Genomic DNA, 16,839 nt, shown 5'->3' with positions numbered 1-16,839 from the left:
GAATTAGCACATGAAAGTTAGCATATGATAGCTTGATCAGTAACAGTTTAATTATAATGTTAGTATTTTTTTAGTTGGTAAGTTTCACTTTACCCTGCGCTCACTCAGCGAGCTTGATGAAGGCTGGTGGTCGAGCGGTGCCTGGTTTGTTGACTGTCGAAACATGACAGACGCTTGAGTGTGATTCGAAGAAAATCCACTGAAAGACAATTCGTGAGTGTTAGCGCATGCCTATACATTACATTATATAATAATATATAATATACGAATTAAATTACCACCCCCCCCCCCGCTCATGGGTAAGCCTACACTCTCCCTTACGCCAATCAAGACACACCCTTATCTCAGCATGGATCTCACACGTTGAATCAGGGTTGAATCACCCTTCATTTACATCCAAACCCACACACTTCAGCATGCGCACTGGCAATTCCCGAACAGTGCACAAAATGTAGAGAAACAATTATGTCATAATTGTATAAAGAATATAGATAGAATAGATATCAAAAAATCATAGGCCTAACTTTTAAGATCAATCAGACGCATTATTATTTATTGCTTTTGCTTGTTTCACTACCTCTGTCTGTAAGCAAACTTCCTTTTTGTGGAACGTGTCCTAATTTGGCATAAGCATACGACTAGCAACGTTGCGGTGGGCGTGCCTAAGACGATGGCGTAAACAGAAATCTCCACCTTCTTTTCCAGCGTCCATGAAATTTCTTCTGTAGGCCCAACTTCTAATTATTTAAATGTAAAAATGCATGTCATTATATAGTACATGTATAGAGGTAAATAATTCAATATAATATATAGGTAACTATAGCTGACATATCAGATGTACCGGTTATACATTTTATTACATAAAAAGATTAATGTAAAAAGATATATAACCTATAAAATAGAAAGGCGCTATAAATTACAAGAGTGATATATAACATGTTGGCCATTATGATCAAAAGATATCCTAACCACGTATGCTTCAATATATATACAATAAGTAGACACAAAAGAAAAGAAGGTGCCTACTTTGAAGCATAGATTTTATTTTTAAAATGATGTGATATATATATATATATATCATTATATATATACATATATATAATATATATATAGTATATATATTTATAAATCGTCAAAGATATATATATATAGAGATATTTTTTTTTTATATATATATATATATATATATATATGTATATACATATATGAATTCAATACAATATAGGTAACTATAGCTGACATAAATTGATGTACCGGTTATACATTTTATTACATAAAAAGATTAATGTAAAAATATATATAACCTATAAAATAGAAAGGCGCTATAAATTACAAGAGTGATATATAACATGTTGGCCATTATGATAAAAAAATATCCTATCCACTTATGCTTCAATATATATATATACAATAAGTAGACACAAAAGAAAAGAAGGGGACTACTTTGAAGCATAGATTTTATTTTTAAAATGATGTGATATATATATATATATATATATATATATATATAAGCATGTTATAAGCATAGATGAATGAAAGACCGATAGATGAATAGTCTGATTGATAATATTAAAGTACATGAATGAGCACGGCGTATGGATGAATGAATGGATAGACGGAATAAAACAATTCCAGACTTACCTTTTTCATAGTAACATAGCTGGACCCCGTCCCATTCCACCGATTTCATTTCTTTTAGTTTCAGTTTTTCAGATGAGGTAACACTGCCCTCTATGCTCGGGCAAGTACCGTCGTTGGCAGACAGTAGATAGTACGGTGGTAAAAGATTCAGTAGTACGTTAGTAGGCCCAGGCTTGTTTGTACTGTTCGCCAATCGACAGCACCTGTCCAGAGTAACACGTGATGACGATGGTGATAACTCAAAGAAGTAATATTCGGTAAACAGTGTATCTGTTGAAGAGAAAGACACATGATCTGTTCTAATATTTGATGTGATGTGATACTCCCTCCCTTCATATTTACCTATTGGAGTTTTCGAATTATTACTAATTTGAAATCGCAGCTAGTTCGTTCCCATAATGCAACGTTATTAATTACGTGACGAGCCGTGTTGATTTTTTTGTCCGATCGCGTGCGCACCGCAATATCTCATAAATTTCGCTTGGTCACGTTTGGTCAGGCGTAATAGCACCTGGACCACGGCCAATGTTTCGTGTACAGTAATTTCATTGTATCGACGTGCAGAATGACAATGCTATACGGGAGTTCACCAATAATTACAAAAATTCAGAAACTTTGAGGAGATTGAGGGTTGAACGTTCTTACCGTCGTGGCTTAAAATAGATATGTTGATATTATCATAAGGCGCTCTTAAGGTGGAGCGCTACGTACGAAGAATTGTAACTGGGATACATACGGTACATGGGAAACAGAATAGCCAATCTTAAATAAAAAGAAATGTATTTATTTTAAACACCCAAAAGAACAAAGTAAGGTAATAAAAATCAACACCCAAAACCAAAATATACTGTAATACTTTTTTTTTTATAAATTAAATAAAAATAAATGGATGTAGAAAACTATACAAAAAAAAAACTGGATTTGGTATAACTTTCTAGACATCACAGCTAAATGAGTCAATTGGAAGAGCACCCAGATAAAATCAAATAAAATTCCAATGGAAACAATATACGTCTATCTCTAAAACTATAATTATCATAGTTATCCCTGATGAAGACGTTTCAAAATAACTATACCAAACTTGCATTACCATATTTATTCGAATAAACGCCCCGATTTGGATAAACACCCCCTCGAATAAGCGCCCCTCCAGAGTCTCTTTTGGCCTCACTCGAAGAAACAAAACTGATGGAAGGCAACACACTCTATTAATGTCCTACTCTTAGCAGAATTACATTTTTTCTAATCTAGTTAGGAACAATCAGTCTTTATATTCACGCAATAACACAGTTTGACGATAGTCTATTTATGTGTTGTAGTTCCACATTTTTAGTGAAATTAAGGGGCGTTTGTTTGAATATAGCGTATCCATTTTACACACACACACACACACACCCACACACCCACGCACACCCACACCCCTCATAAAACCCTTCTCAACAAAAAAGCCCCGGGGCAGCTACGGTTGGAAAAGCCGCAGCCGACCGGTAATCGGAGTTTCGGATTCGAATTCTATAGGGGACATTATTCAATAAGTGAACATTAAAAAATGAAATTATAATCGCCACTTTAATAATCATCTGTGAAAATCGAGAAGAGAAAACCAGTGATTTGGTAAAACTTAATAATTATAATCTGTTTTAATAAACTGTACTGGTATTTGAAAAACAAATTTATTAAAAGCATGTATAATACTGATTCTAATTACCTCTGTAAAAATGATCCGGGCAAACGTTTTCTTCATCATCGTTGAATATGCTAATTAATACAATAAAACAATAGTTGTCATATGCCGAACCGAAGCGCTGCTGTTGGTGGTCGCCTGCTGGCCAGACACAAAAGTGTAGCTCTTGTATATCGCCACCTTTTGTCGAGTGAGAGAAATGTGGTGCCTCGGAAATATTAAGTACAGACGATATATTTGAAAGACTGAGACGAGCTGTACTCCAAGAATCTTGAATGGTAAAAAAATATATTTAAAGTCAGGCTCCGGAGGAAATTTTGTTTGATATGTTGTACAACACACAAAGCATATTTGACGAAAAACTCGGTAAGGGTTACAAATTTTTAAATATTTAAAAATGAAAAGGTGGAAAATGGTGGTTACGCCTCCCTCTCCCCCCCCCCCCCCCCGTTTTTAAATATTCAAAAATTTGTATCTCATTAACCGTTCCCGAGTATTCCGTCAAATATGTTTTTTGTGTCTTAGAAAAATCATTTGTACAAAATATCATTTTCCCCCTCTGGAGCCTGGTTTTAAGTTTACATATAAACATTCATCATCATCATTGTTATTTATAGTATTTAAAAATTAGTATTATCAAGTAGTATAAGCCTATATTTAATTACATTCAACTAACTCGCCATTGAGAAAGACTAGTTATATGCGAAAGCGCTAGTTCTATTTCTGGCTGTTAAGTTAAGTTTACATTTGTTTTGCTTATCAATCTAGCCATTTCTTCCCATAGCATTGTTGTGTTCTGGTAGGGGCCTATAGATTAATGGAAAAACACTAGGAAACAACAATGCTGTTGGAAACGATCTATGGATATCGGTGTGATCTTTCATACTGCGCTACAGGATGGTCCAGGACCACTAACATAACCTGCAAGGGGGTGGAGGAACATTTAGCGACGCCAGTTTTCGGCCAAGTCATAGCACCCTACCTATTTTCAAAACTTTTCTACGCCCCTCCTTGAAAGCCATTATTAAATATAACCACCTACCCTGACATCCGGTTTTCGGCATCGGCAGAGCGTCTAACACGAATGTGTTGTTTGTAGTATCATACGGTGTCCCAGTTGGTTCACCTTCTAACAGCAACTCGGACTGTGTCGTCCTATACATTTTGCTAAGAGCCGGTGATAGCGTCACTGTATTCGAGTCGAGTCCACGCGTGATACCATTTGTCCCGGTCGAAAACTTCCATGACAGTACAACTAAATAAAAACAATAATACTAATGAATTTTTTGCCGAAGCAACCTTCAAAGAATAACATAATTAGTCTATAATGTGATGATTGTCAGTCGTTAGGTTCTGTCACGATTGTATCTTAGTGTACATTATATTAGTTTCCGGCTTCATCGTCCTATTCCCATTCAAAATCCGCAATCTTTATTGGCTGTATGTATCGCATGCATCATTACAGCTAGACGCTCGTATATAGGCCTACTGCGCGTATGAGACCATAACCTATTGCCTTTACCCTTACACATAAATATAATATTTTCTATCGCCACTACTGTTTAGCGTCACCCCAGAATTGTGTTCATCAATGTATTGTACCATTTTACTCTCCCACGCGCAACATGTTGTAAATAAAGTGCACAATCCCGTGTCAGCCTTGACACAACTCGCCGCCCCCGCCATCTAGGGTATATTACTTACTAAGAAGACTTGACATCAACAGCCGGTTTGTGTGCATCCTACATCCAAAACACATCCGGGGTTTTGAATCCGTCTCAATCATAACTACCAAGTCGCTTCTTCACAAACCTGCGATACAACAAATGGCTTACAGCATAATGAATCAATAAATACTACTGCCAGAATTCTATATGGTATTTATTTATCTACCTAGCTATACTTTTTTTTTTTAAATCTGTGCATATATCCAAGCTTTCTTTACATGAATAGAAACAGTAACTGTATGCCTAATGAATAAAATGATATTATTCTAAAATATTAAGGAGAGGATGTTGCTTGTATGTGTTATGGAATCTTGTAAAATTTACTTACCCGATCAAATCATTCAGCACGCATAAGCTTAAAGGCATACCGTCGCGCTGCAAATTATGCCTAACAATATATAGGTTACACAAATAGGCGTAGGTACGTAATTAGTGTAAGTTTATAGTAGGGTATTAATATTAACTTAAAACTCTTCAAATCGCACGGCTGAGATGAGGTATATTCAGAATTAGCTATAGGTCTATATTTCAGAATTTAATAAAAGCCATCTACCAATTATTTTCTTAAAATCGTTTAGAATACAAAACGTTTGTGACTCAGAAAAGGAATAATGATATTCCAAATAATAAATATGGGAAGAAACATGTATAGTCAAGAACTATGGTTATAATGGATGTACTTAAAATAAATAAATAAATAAATAAATAATAATAATAATGATAATAATAATAATAATAATATATAATAATAATAATAATTATAATAATAATAATAATTATTATTATAATAGTAATAATAATAATAGCAAATTTGCTTCATCTCTCGGGAGCATAATCCCTCTTACTCTGTGTGCCTATTGTATATTTCACTATAGAACATTTATTTGGCCTTAAGGTTCTTGCAGAAAAATCAATCATCTTAAGATTATAATTTCACTCTTCTTCTGATGATTGATATGCTTCTATTGTGTTATGACACTGTGTACACGAGGGAGCGCAGTGAGAGTATCTCCAGTATTCTTAAGTATGTTGTAAACTTAAATTAGATACTTGTGGAAAAGGTAAAGCTTGAAGTAAGAAAATTAAAGCCTTTTCTTCTATTGTTTAGTCTTGCCAATTCGTTCCACTGATTATCGTTACGCACACTCACTCGCCACTCATATGAAACACGTGGAAATCGTAGTACTTTATTATATTTGACTTGACATTAGCTTTTGATTATCCACCTTCACCTGAAGAAGAACACTATGTGCTCGAATCTGTGACAAGTAATAGTACTGTAGTAGTCTTTAAGTATTTATTATTATCAGACTAATACGGCTCATCCATTTTTACACACTCTCATGAACATTAACATTACAATGCTCTAATTAATTCTATACTTAAAGACAGCAATAGTATCAGCTTCTCAAATCAACTCAAACAATACAACATTCACATAAATGAAGATCAATGCAAATATTAGAAAAATATTAGGGGTTAAATGAAGATTTGTATGAGAAAGAAGTGAAATGGAGTATAGCAAGGTAAAATAATGAGATTGACATGCCCGACCACATGCTTCGGCTCCAACATAAAACTCCTACACATATAGCTTATCACGAAGGAAACAGGCTTATTGAAAGGCCAGTGGGAAAACAAAAATCAATAATAGTGTTAGCAAACATATAAAAAGAAACAGAATTTTACAAAAACTCTAAACAGTGTTCAGCTGAATGTAACCGCACATGCTGACGGAAGCAAGTGAAACGAAAGGTTTGGAGACGAAATGTGTTACGATACAAAAAGTATTATAATATTTAAAAAAAGATAGTTATATTTTAGCTATGTTTTCTTTATAGAGAGAGCAAAAGATACGGTAACTATGACGCCAGAGTCAGATATATATATATATATATATATATAGTGTATTTTATGTATTAATCTAATACGTTAAAGTTAAAAAAAAATGTGTTTATGCTCTCCCACGACAAAGTAAGAAAAACAGCGATATTTAGTATTGTTACACAGATTTTACATTAAAAACGACCCATACAAAAGGTATTAGTCTGATACCTAAAGGCTATATTCACAATGATAAATGAATCGCTCCCGCTACGCTAATCACTCTTTTATTTCTTTTACTAATTGAGGTATATGTTGCTATTAGGAATTATGGCACGTCTAACATGCATTTTATAATTACTTTGTTCGAAATCTCTGAGTGCCAACCCAAGTATATTATAAGACGTAGGCTAGCTAGCCGTAATATGCTGGCCAGCGATGAGTATTTATTATCAATGATTTCATGGCAATGACATCTATCTATTCTTGGCCTTGTATTATTCAAACCAGCCGCGTATTGGCATTCTAAATCAATGTATGCCTAGAAGGTAGGCATATGCCTTTAGTAAGTAACGCACAAACAATATATGTAATAAAAATGAAAATAATATGTAATTACTGTATAGCTAAATTACTGTATAGCTAAAAGCGACCAATGCTAAAAGCTCATTTTGTTTGCCATTTAATCACTGCATTTGATACGTAGCTCTTGTAAGCACTATTCTCTTGTAAGCGACCGCAACCACCTTTTCAACAAACACAACTTTACATTAATCTGTGATCATTACATATTAATTATTATGTTGATGTATTGATTATTTTTAGCTGAGACCCGACATCACATTAAGTTTTGCTCTCAGCAATGCGTATTCTTGTTTGCGACCTCCTCCCATGAAAGCGACCAATTTCCCTGTGGTCCTTTACGAGTAGTTCAACTGTATTCTAAAAATATATTATACGGTACATGAAGTGATGCTAAAAATACCTAAATCATTTTTCTACCCTACGCAATTCCCAGATTTTATCCAATTATAATGTCGATGACGGCAAGGAGTGAACTATAAAACACATCGCCTAGTAATCGTTCGACATTGCCAGAATTCTAGTGTATTATTTCTGCCAATATAGAGACAATGTATCAGAAACATAAACCCTTAAATCGGATGCGTCTCTCATTATATAGATTACATTTCCTGACGTCAATCCGAGTGATTTATTCAAACATAAGCTTCTTGTTGTTGATGATCTTATTTGGTAGATTGTGCCGTTGACTAATATAGTATAATCACACCAAGTCTAACTAATCTTCATTCCAGAAATTGTCTTCGAAACAATTCATCATATTCCCCACCGATGTTTGAATTCGGAGTGCTTCTCTCACATACTACCTCGGTAGGCTAATTGTCTCATTCTAACATTTTTGTCTGTAATTTTCCATGATGAGTTGCTCCGATATTCCCTTAAATCACTCTAGTTTCCACGTTATGTCACTACTATTCCATCACTTCACCTACATTGTCATTCTTTCCTCTTCAGTCATTCCCAGTTCATATCCCATCAACTTAACTCTCGGCCTACAATCATTCCCATCGCTGCCATTCTATCTTCCATCAATTTAGATTCTCCTCCAATCACCAACATTTCCAATTCATCCATTCATTCCCCATTCTATCTCAATCTTTTGTTCATTCCACCTATACTTATGTTTATGTAAGCTGTGGTATCTATGGTGATGATTAATGTTGTAAGTCAAGGCCTAATCTGGTAATTACGCACACCACATAACAAAACATTTCTGTCACCGACAAAATACATTAGATACTGCAACCAAAGGGCTGTTAAACGCTTTCAATTATTAGCACACATAGGCTGAAGCATCTATTATGTCCTATACATTTTGGGCTATTCAATTCTTATTTCATCTTATTGCACAGATAATTATATTGTTATTGTTGCTTTTACTGTTAGGCCTATTGTTATTGCTCATTATCGTTTGTAGTACTCATTCCTATTCTGTATTATTATTCATTAATATTTTTATTATTGATTGAATTAAATTGTATGTTTTGTTTCGTATAGTTTAATGTCCCTTTACTAACGAGAGAGGCTGAGCACCGGGGAGCGCTCGTGTTTTACACTTTTCAATTTTCAATACCATTTCTGAGCACTTCACTCAAACGCATATTTATTTTTATGAAGTTTAAAATTGTTTTCGTTTAGTGTTAATCATCGTAATTATCATTTTTCTTTCTCTTCTAAAAAGATTGTAGCCGATTTAAATAGGCTAATCCAACACTACAATCGCCCTTACCCGCCATTAGTCCGTCCAACCCCCGCTGTTGGGTGCACGCCTATATTCCTGCTGTTCTAATATGCTCTGTTTTTATGCTATTCCCGCATCATTATCTTTAATCCAGCGCATATACAACAGTCACTTCTCAAAGAGTAATACATTTTATAGCTTTTTTTTACAGATGTCTTAAACCGATAACATTTCACCAACAACATTATATACTGGCGGATACAATAACATAATATAAACAGACTGTGTGATAGCATCAAGTAATGATAATGAAAGCGCCTACTTAGCTTGTGTACCGTACACCATGTACATGAAAGCTTTTACCTATAACACATAAACATTTAAATTATAACACCCGCAGCAGAATTCAAAATTTAAGGGGTGAGGAGGTACAGTGGCGTATCTAGCAGTATTAAAATTGGGGGGGGGGGGCGCGACCAAAATATGAGGGGGCGGGGAATGGGGGGGGGGGCGCGACCAAAATATGAGGGGGCGTGGAATTTATTTTCGGTGGCCACGCCCACTGAAAAATATTGCTTCTTAGATTCCCGAATACACGTTAACCGTGACAGCATAAGCATAAGCATAGCTTAGCCTAATTTTTTTTTGCTTCGAAGTTTTCGAATAGGGGGCGCCTGGGGTGGGGGCGCAAGCTTTTTGAAAAGAGACTGGCTAACATAGAAAGAATATACAGAATCAATCAATCAATCAATAATTGACTTAGCAATCGAACGGATAAGGTCCGTTGGTTAAGTCAGTAGTACTGCCAGCCAATCAGGTTCATTCCAACAATAATAGAGAATTATTATTTTCCATTTAGACGAGTTTTGATTTGTTGGAAACGCAAGAAAAGAGGCTGCATGTACGCGTCACCACCACAGTCGAATGCTAGTTAAAATTGAACGCTTACGCAAACATGCAAAATTTGGTTAATAGTCCAGCAAACTTTGGTTGCTTGCATTTTTTTTGCTATATTTTTTAAAAATTGGATATGATGTAGAGTAGACATAGATAAATCAAAAAAGTATGTGCAACATTTTTTTTTTCATACGTAAGGGGGGGTTGCCAGCCGTTTCAAAATGGCCGCCAATTTTTCATAAAATTGTCACTAATATTGTAAATTTATGTCATTAAAATGCAGTATTCAATTGGAAATCCACTCATAACAATGACAGCAACAGTTAACTAAATATTGTACACATTTTTGAGCCTGTCTCTTATACACATCTAGATGTGTATAAGAGACAGTATATATATTGAGTCAACCAACTTTCGCATATATAAATATACACTGTATAAAAATCCCTTCTTATTAGTAAAATACACGCAGTTGAACAACAAATTGAGCAGGTTGAATCGCTTTTTCACTATAAGCAGGTTTCCGAGAAATACAGGCAGGTGTTAACATATAGGAAATGCTGTCAGTGAACTTGCACGATCTTATCAATAGGCTGTTGTGATATATTTTTCGTTCGATGTAGAAAATGAAAAAAAAACACAAAAAACACCAAAACGAATACGCTTACAGCGGTTCTGAATTGATTCATAGACACATACTCATTTAATTGCATTAGGTTTTTTTAAAAACTTAGGTAACACCATTACGCTTCAAACTCAAACACCACCGGTAGTCTACTATTTTTTCATTCCGTCTTCTTCGAAGTAAAAGTTTAGCTGCGTCAGACATGGTCCAGATTGAGTCAACCAACTTTCACATACCTTTTACGTTTGCGTTATTGTAGGCTTTAAGCGTTTAGTGTTTCAAACCGAAAATTGACTACGATGTTTCATCTGGTTTGAATATGATATCGTACGTAATTATACGAAACGTCGCAAGCGTATAATTTATTATTGTGGTTTAGTAAAAACGAATTTCAATTCACAATATTGACTGTGATGCTTATCGCATTCGTGTCGTTTATTGCTTGCGTAAACACTCTTCTCAATTCCTTTGTATGATATAAGTTTAATGGCTCTGTGCTCAATAAATAAAGCAAATGATTTGCTATTATTAACAATCACTGACATCTCATTAATCAAATCAGTAATTTTTTTTTCTTTTTTTGCATTTTGTTTCTTTTATTTATTTTATTTTTTAGGTCCAGGACCAAGGATATGCCAAACAGCGAAATCACTTTAGTGACATATCCCTTCACAAGACAAACAAACACAAGACGGTTTACATGAATAATGAGGATTAGGGAGTGTTGCCATGACCATGACAGGTACTGAACCCAGGACTCTGGGGATTGAAAGGCAAGCATCTGAACCACGAAATTACTCAACTCCACTCATTTGTAGATATATGTCAAAAGGGAAGAGGGGGAGAAGATAGTTCGCATAAAGGGGGAACTGTGTCAGAAAGGATCTGCCGGCGATGAGTGGTGAGCGACATTGGGGTAAATTGGGTAGGGCTGGGTTATGTAAGCGGTCTTTGACGCCCGTTATACGTACAGTCAACCCATATTTGTTGACTGATTTAAGGGTATCGAGTTCGCCCCATTGCATACACGTATCTCGATCAAATTGGTACCTTTCCGAGTGTCATCCTTAAAAATACAAGCACAGTACAAAAATTGTGAAAGTAGAGATCTACCGCAGAAATAAAGCGATGGGCTCAGATATTTTTTGTAATTAATGTGTTGACAACTGTGTTTTCACAGTAGACGCCCATTGCCATCAACACTGCAATTTTGTCGATCGTTTTCAATAAAGAATCTAATCAAATATAGGTCAGTAGATTCATTGAACATTTTTCAGGTAGTCTTGTTTACATTCTTTCAAAATGTTCATCGAATGATAATAAACACCTCGAGTATACGACGGTATATTATACATCATCTGTCGGTTCACACTCGTACGCGTTAAATGCAAATTACGCCCTCGAGGCTGTTCCACCGTTGTTTTATTTTTCCCTTGCAAACAATAAGTTGTGTTGAGGTTTGCGTACGTCTTGTCCCGTCAGTCAGTCAACTTTTTATGCATTTGTACCGTGTTTAATTTGAAGTGTTTCACACTTCAAATCGACGTGGTGACTGGCGCGTACAATGGAGCGCGTCTTGTGTTTGCATCAAAATGCGTCTACGTTGCTCCGGTGTGAACCAAGTTTTTATTCGGTATAAATTGTCAGTATCATTAGCACAAGCATAAACAGACATACATTATATATTGTTCTACTGTAGATATAGCTAAACTTATATAAATCAGCTTCACATACAGACGAGTCACCTTATTCATAATCTATTATCCTCATCCTTGTCATTTCAGTTTGAATTAACCACATCTGAGAACACAGTTCGCACAACTTATGCGATTAAAACACATCATCGAAAGGTTACTTACACATTATATATCAAAAAGCATCTATGAACAACAACCAACTTACTTACTTTTACACTTGACTCTCGTTTACCACTCGTCATTATAAAAATGTTAAATGTTACGAGCACTTATATAGTACTCTACCTTGAGGTTAAGAAGCCCTTAGAACTCATTTCTACAACCACGGACGTATAATAACTAGAGCTCTTCATTCCCCAGAGTCCATCATTCCATGCTGCTGCCAGTGTGAGTGGTGCATGAACGTCAACAGTAGGTAAAACAGGTGGACCAGAACACCCGTGGGTAACCCTCTGCTCTTCTTGAAGGTCTGGGTTCTGTAAGTGCATACAATGAGGTCATGTAGGGCACTCACTTTACAAATTTTAAAAATTAACTTGATTATTTTCTCTTCTTTATAATTTTTGAAGGGGTGAAGTTACAAGACCAGAACTTCTCCTTCACATATTTCAGAAAGCATGTAGAATCTTATAAGTTAAAGTGTAGGTATACTTATCGGCTCTAACTCCAATAGTTGATTAGAGTGCATGTACAGAGAGCAGAAGATCCCGGGTTCTAATCCTGGTTTGGGCGACTTTTTTTCACAATAGAAGATTCCTCTTTCTTTTAATCGTTCAATTTCAATTTTTACCTTAAAGAGGGAAACAGCTACTCGCGAAACTTGTTTTTTAAACAAGTAAAATCTATGATTCGAAGGAGCAGGGCAAGTAGTTGCCTTCTGAAGAATGTTATTTCTTTTTTTTGTCTACTTATGAATAAATCGTATTGTGATTGTGATTGCGATTGATTGATTGATTGTGATTGATCGTGATTGTGTGTAGGCCTATTGTGATAATTGCATCCTTGAAGTTCGGGTAGTAGTGTACCGGTACCTTGAATCATTGTGGAACTAACAATTACATTCGAGCGGCCAGTATACACAGAATCCATAAATTGATCACTTAGATTAGAAGACAAGATAAAGACCAAGGGTTGTATTTTCTAGGTTTTTGTTACAATATTCTTTGAAACGATGCGTTAACCATTACGCAATACTGTCTTCCATAGTACATTACAATTCGGTTTGTTGCAATTTCAGCCAATATCTTGTAATTGACAAACGAACGTCGGCGACGAACAAATTATAATTTTCTAGTTTGCAACGTCGGTTGTAAATTCTGCCACAGAAGTCAAAGACAAAGTAGTCCATCGGTCGCTCTATGTGAAACTAATGAATCCATACTATTTATTGAACAGAAAGCTGTTGATTGTAATTTATGATAGCACTTTGTTTGCGGTCCAAGCTGGATTACAATAATATAATCTATAGATTGGCCAATCGACATTTGCCATTGCTTTTGGTATTGCTCTTGGCTGTGTATTTCACATTGCGTTTTACATCGAATATAATATTTTATTTTTCAGCGTATTTAACATTGCGTTTGGCATATTGACGTCATAAGTAATGTGAACAATCAAAATGTGTTATTTTTTTCATCCTGTTTTTAAAATATTGAACAATTTATTATATTGGATCATGATTCCTTCTCTTTGTACGGCTTCTGGAACCCATTGGAAATAATGATCGTGTTTTATAGCTCTGGGCTTAATATCATCCAGAAATTCACTTAAAATTTCTCACAGCGAATTATAAAAATATTGTAGAAAAAAAAAGAAAACTGTATTCAAATTGAAGTCTGAGAGTGCCATATCCGGCCAGGTGCCATAATCTTCATTTTTCTTACCCTCAAGCCTCAACCACTGTGGAACTGTATAGACCCTTCATCGGTGGTCCCTCTCTGGGCCCCTCTATTCCAATGGATCCACCACTGATTGATGTACACTATACTAAATAGATTCAGCACAACATGTTGCATTAGTCTACAGTAGGCCTATATCCATTCTAAAGCTAGTTCTTATTAGCTCGAGAGAATAATGACAGTGTGCCTACGTAAAACACACTCCGATCATTGACGACCAGTGTTTTGCAATCCGAATCAGGTTTAGCTAATTATGATTTCGAACTGTGTCAAAGTAGCCTGACTTGATTATACAGGATTCAAAATGTTCTAAATTGATTGAATCGGTACACTTTATAACTATCAATTGCAGATTTTATAGCATTAAATCTACAACGAATTAGAAGCGCCTTCGTCATCGACTTATTGTATCTCTATTTTGGATTAACTCTCTCCAGCAGTTTTAGCTCGCTTGCCAATTACGCCGATCTCGTACCGGCCACTTTTCAATATTCTACGTATCTAGATTCTCTAAGGATAATGGATTAACATACTTAGTTTACTCGATTTGTGCCAACTTCAATTTGTGGAGTAAAGAATAAGGTCTTAACGGGAGCCACATGAGATGGGCACCGAGTGATAACTTTTGTCACGGTAGTTATAGGCCTAAGTGCATGAGGTTCTTAAAGTAGCGAGCTTATATATACGTGCACGGTAAAGGTAGAGATAGGAGAATAACTCGCAGCGCCATTGTGCTGAATAAAATATAGTAATACCTATAGTTGTGGTCATAACAATTAAGCTACTGTTCTGTACTGATTAATGTTAAGGTTATGGCTAGGTGATTCCACCTGTGCTACGTTCATTTAACGTATAATGACGTCAAAGCAAGCTGTTTCTTGTATACTTTTTTACCTTACTCTAGGCCTTTATGAGTCTGTCTGTATACCAGATATGATAATGGGTGGCAAACCAGATTAGGCTCAGAAGTTTGCCAATGTTCAAATAGGCCTATACGCTAACACTGTATTTACCTTTCTTTGATGATTTATATATATAATTTAACAGTGTTAACGGCTACCTTGATTTATATTTCAATATATGCTATTATTTGTGTCTAGCCGTACTTATTGTGTAATAACCATGAAGCCTCCGTGGTCTAATGGTTATGACACTCGCCTTGACGCGAGAGGTCGCAGGTTGGAGTCCCGCCAGAGGAATTTTATTACACAATTTCTTTATTCATTTATTTACAGGACTACATTCGTTGAGAGCTATGCTACACGGTGTATTATGTCCTTTATTCGAAACACTGTATTTACCTTTCTTTGATGATTTATGTATATAATTTAACAGTGTTAACGGCTACCTTGATTTATATTTCAGTATATGTTATTATTTTTGTCTAGCCGTACTTATTGTGTAATAGAATGTATCTGGTGGTATTTGAATCTGTTTAATCATGAAGCCTCCGTGGTCTAATGGTTATGAAACTCGCCTTGACAGCGAGAGGTCGCAGGTTCGAGTCCCGCCAGAGGCATTTTATTGCACAATTTCTTTATGCATTTATTTACAGGACTTATTCGTTGAGAGCTATGCTACACGGTGTATTATTATGTCCTTCTACACATCTAGATGTGTATAAGAGACAGCAGACATACATTATATATTGTTCTACTGTAGATATAGCTAAACTTATATAAATCAGCTTCACATACAGACGAGTCACCTTATTCATAATCTATTATCCTCATCCTTGTCATTTCAGTTTGAATTAACCACATCTGAGAACACAGTTCGCACAACTTATGCGATTAAAACACATCATCGAAAGGTTACTTACACATTATATATCAAAAAGCATCTATGAACAACAACCAACTTACTTACTTTTACACTTGACTCTCGTTTACCACTCGTCATTATAAAAATGTTAAATGTTACGAGCACTTATATAGTACTCTACCTTGAGGTTAAGAAGCCCTCAGAACTCATTTCTACAACCACGGACGTATAATAACTAGAGCTCTTCATTCCCCAGAGTCCATCATTCCATGCTGCTGCCAGTGTGAGTGGTGCATGAACGTCAACAGTAGGTAAAACAGGTGGACCAGAACACCCGTGGGTAACCCTCTGCTCTTCTTGAAGGTCTGGGTTCTGTAAGTGCATACAATGAGGTCATGTAGGGCACTCACTTTACAAATTTTAAAAACTAACTTGATTATTTTCTCTTCTTTATAATTTTTGAAGGGGTGAAGTTACAAGACCAGAACTTCTCCTTCACATATTTCAGAAAGCATGTAGAATCTTATCAGTTAAAGTGTAGGTATACGGTACTTATCGGCTCTAACTCCAATAGTTGATTAGAGTGCATGTACAGAGAGCAGAAGATCCCGGGTTCTAATCCTGGTTTGGGCGACTTTTTTTCACAATAGAAGATTCCTCTTTCTTTTAATCGTTCAATTTCAATTTTTACCTTAAAGAGGGAAACAGCTACTCGCGAAACTTGTTTTTTAAACAAGTAAAATCTATGATTCGAAGGAGCAGGGCAAGTAGTTGCCTTCTGAAGAATGTTATTTCTTTTTTTTGTCTACTTATGAATAA

General features: G+C 35.5%; 1 protein-coding gene across 4 annotated transcripts in view; it reads right to left on the bottom strand.

Moving 5' to 3' along the window:
• LOC117107638 overlaps window positions 1-16,839 on the bottom strand; it is a 33,989-nt gene that overhangs the window by 2,041 nt on the left and 15,109 nt on the right. For 2 of the 4 annotated variants that reach the window (XM_033249364.1, XM_033249349.1), the window contains 6 exons: window positions 5,030-5,137; window positions 4,368-4,580; window positions 3,350-3,595; window positions 1,642-1,911; window positions 578-737; window positions 94-199 (listed from right to left, as the gene is read on the bottom strand). In XM_033249364.1, coding sequence (XP_033105255.1) covers window positions 94-199; window positions 578-737; window positions 1,642-1,911; window positions 3,350-3,595; window positions 4,368-4,580; window positions 5,030-5,111 — 1,077 coding nt within the window. In that variant the 5' untranslated portion in view covers window positions 5,112-5,137. Of the gene's footprint in view, window positions 1-93; window positions 200-577; window positions 738-1,641; window positions 1,912-3,349; window positions 3,596-4,367; window positions 4,581-5,029; window positions 5,652-12,643; window positions 12,831-16,839 lie in introns of those variants that run through there. The other 2 variants (XM_033249372.1, XM_033249356.1) reach the window with 2 other exon arrangements.

Source organism: Anneissia japonica, unplaced genomic scaffold (genome assembly GCF_011630105.1).
Source record: "Anneissia japonica isolate Jap-2015-1 unplaced genomic scaffold, ASM1163010v1 scaffold288091_len1417266_cov198, whole genome shotgun sequence".
NCBI lineage: Eukaryota > Metazoa > Echinodermata > Crinoidea > Comatulida > Comatulidae > Anneissia > Anneissia japonica.
The sequence above is the reverse complement of the archived record's forward strand: the minus strand, read 5'-3'. Positions and strand labels throughout refer to the sequence as shown.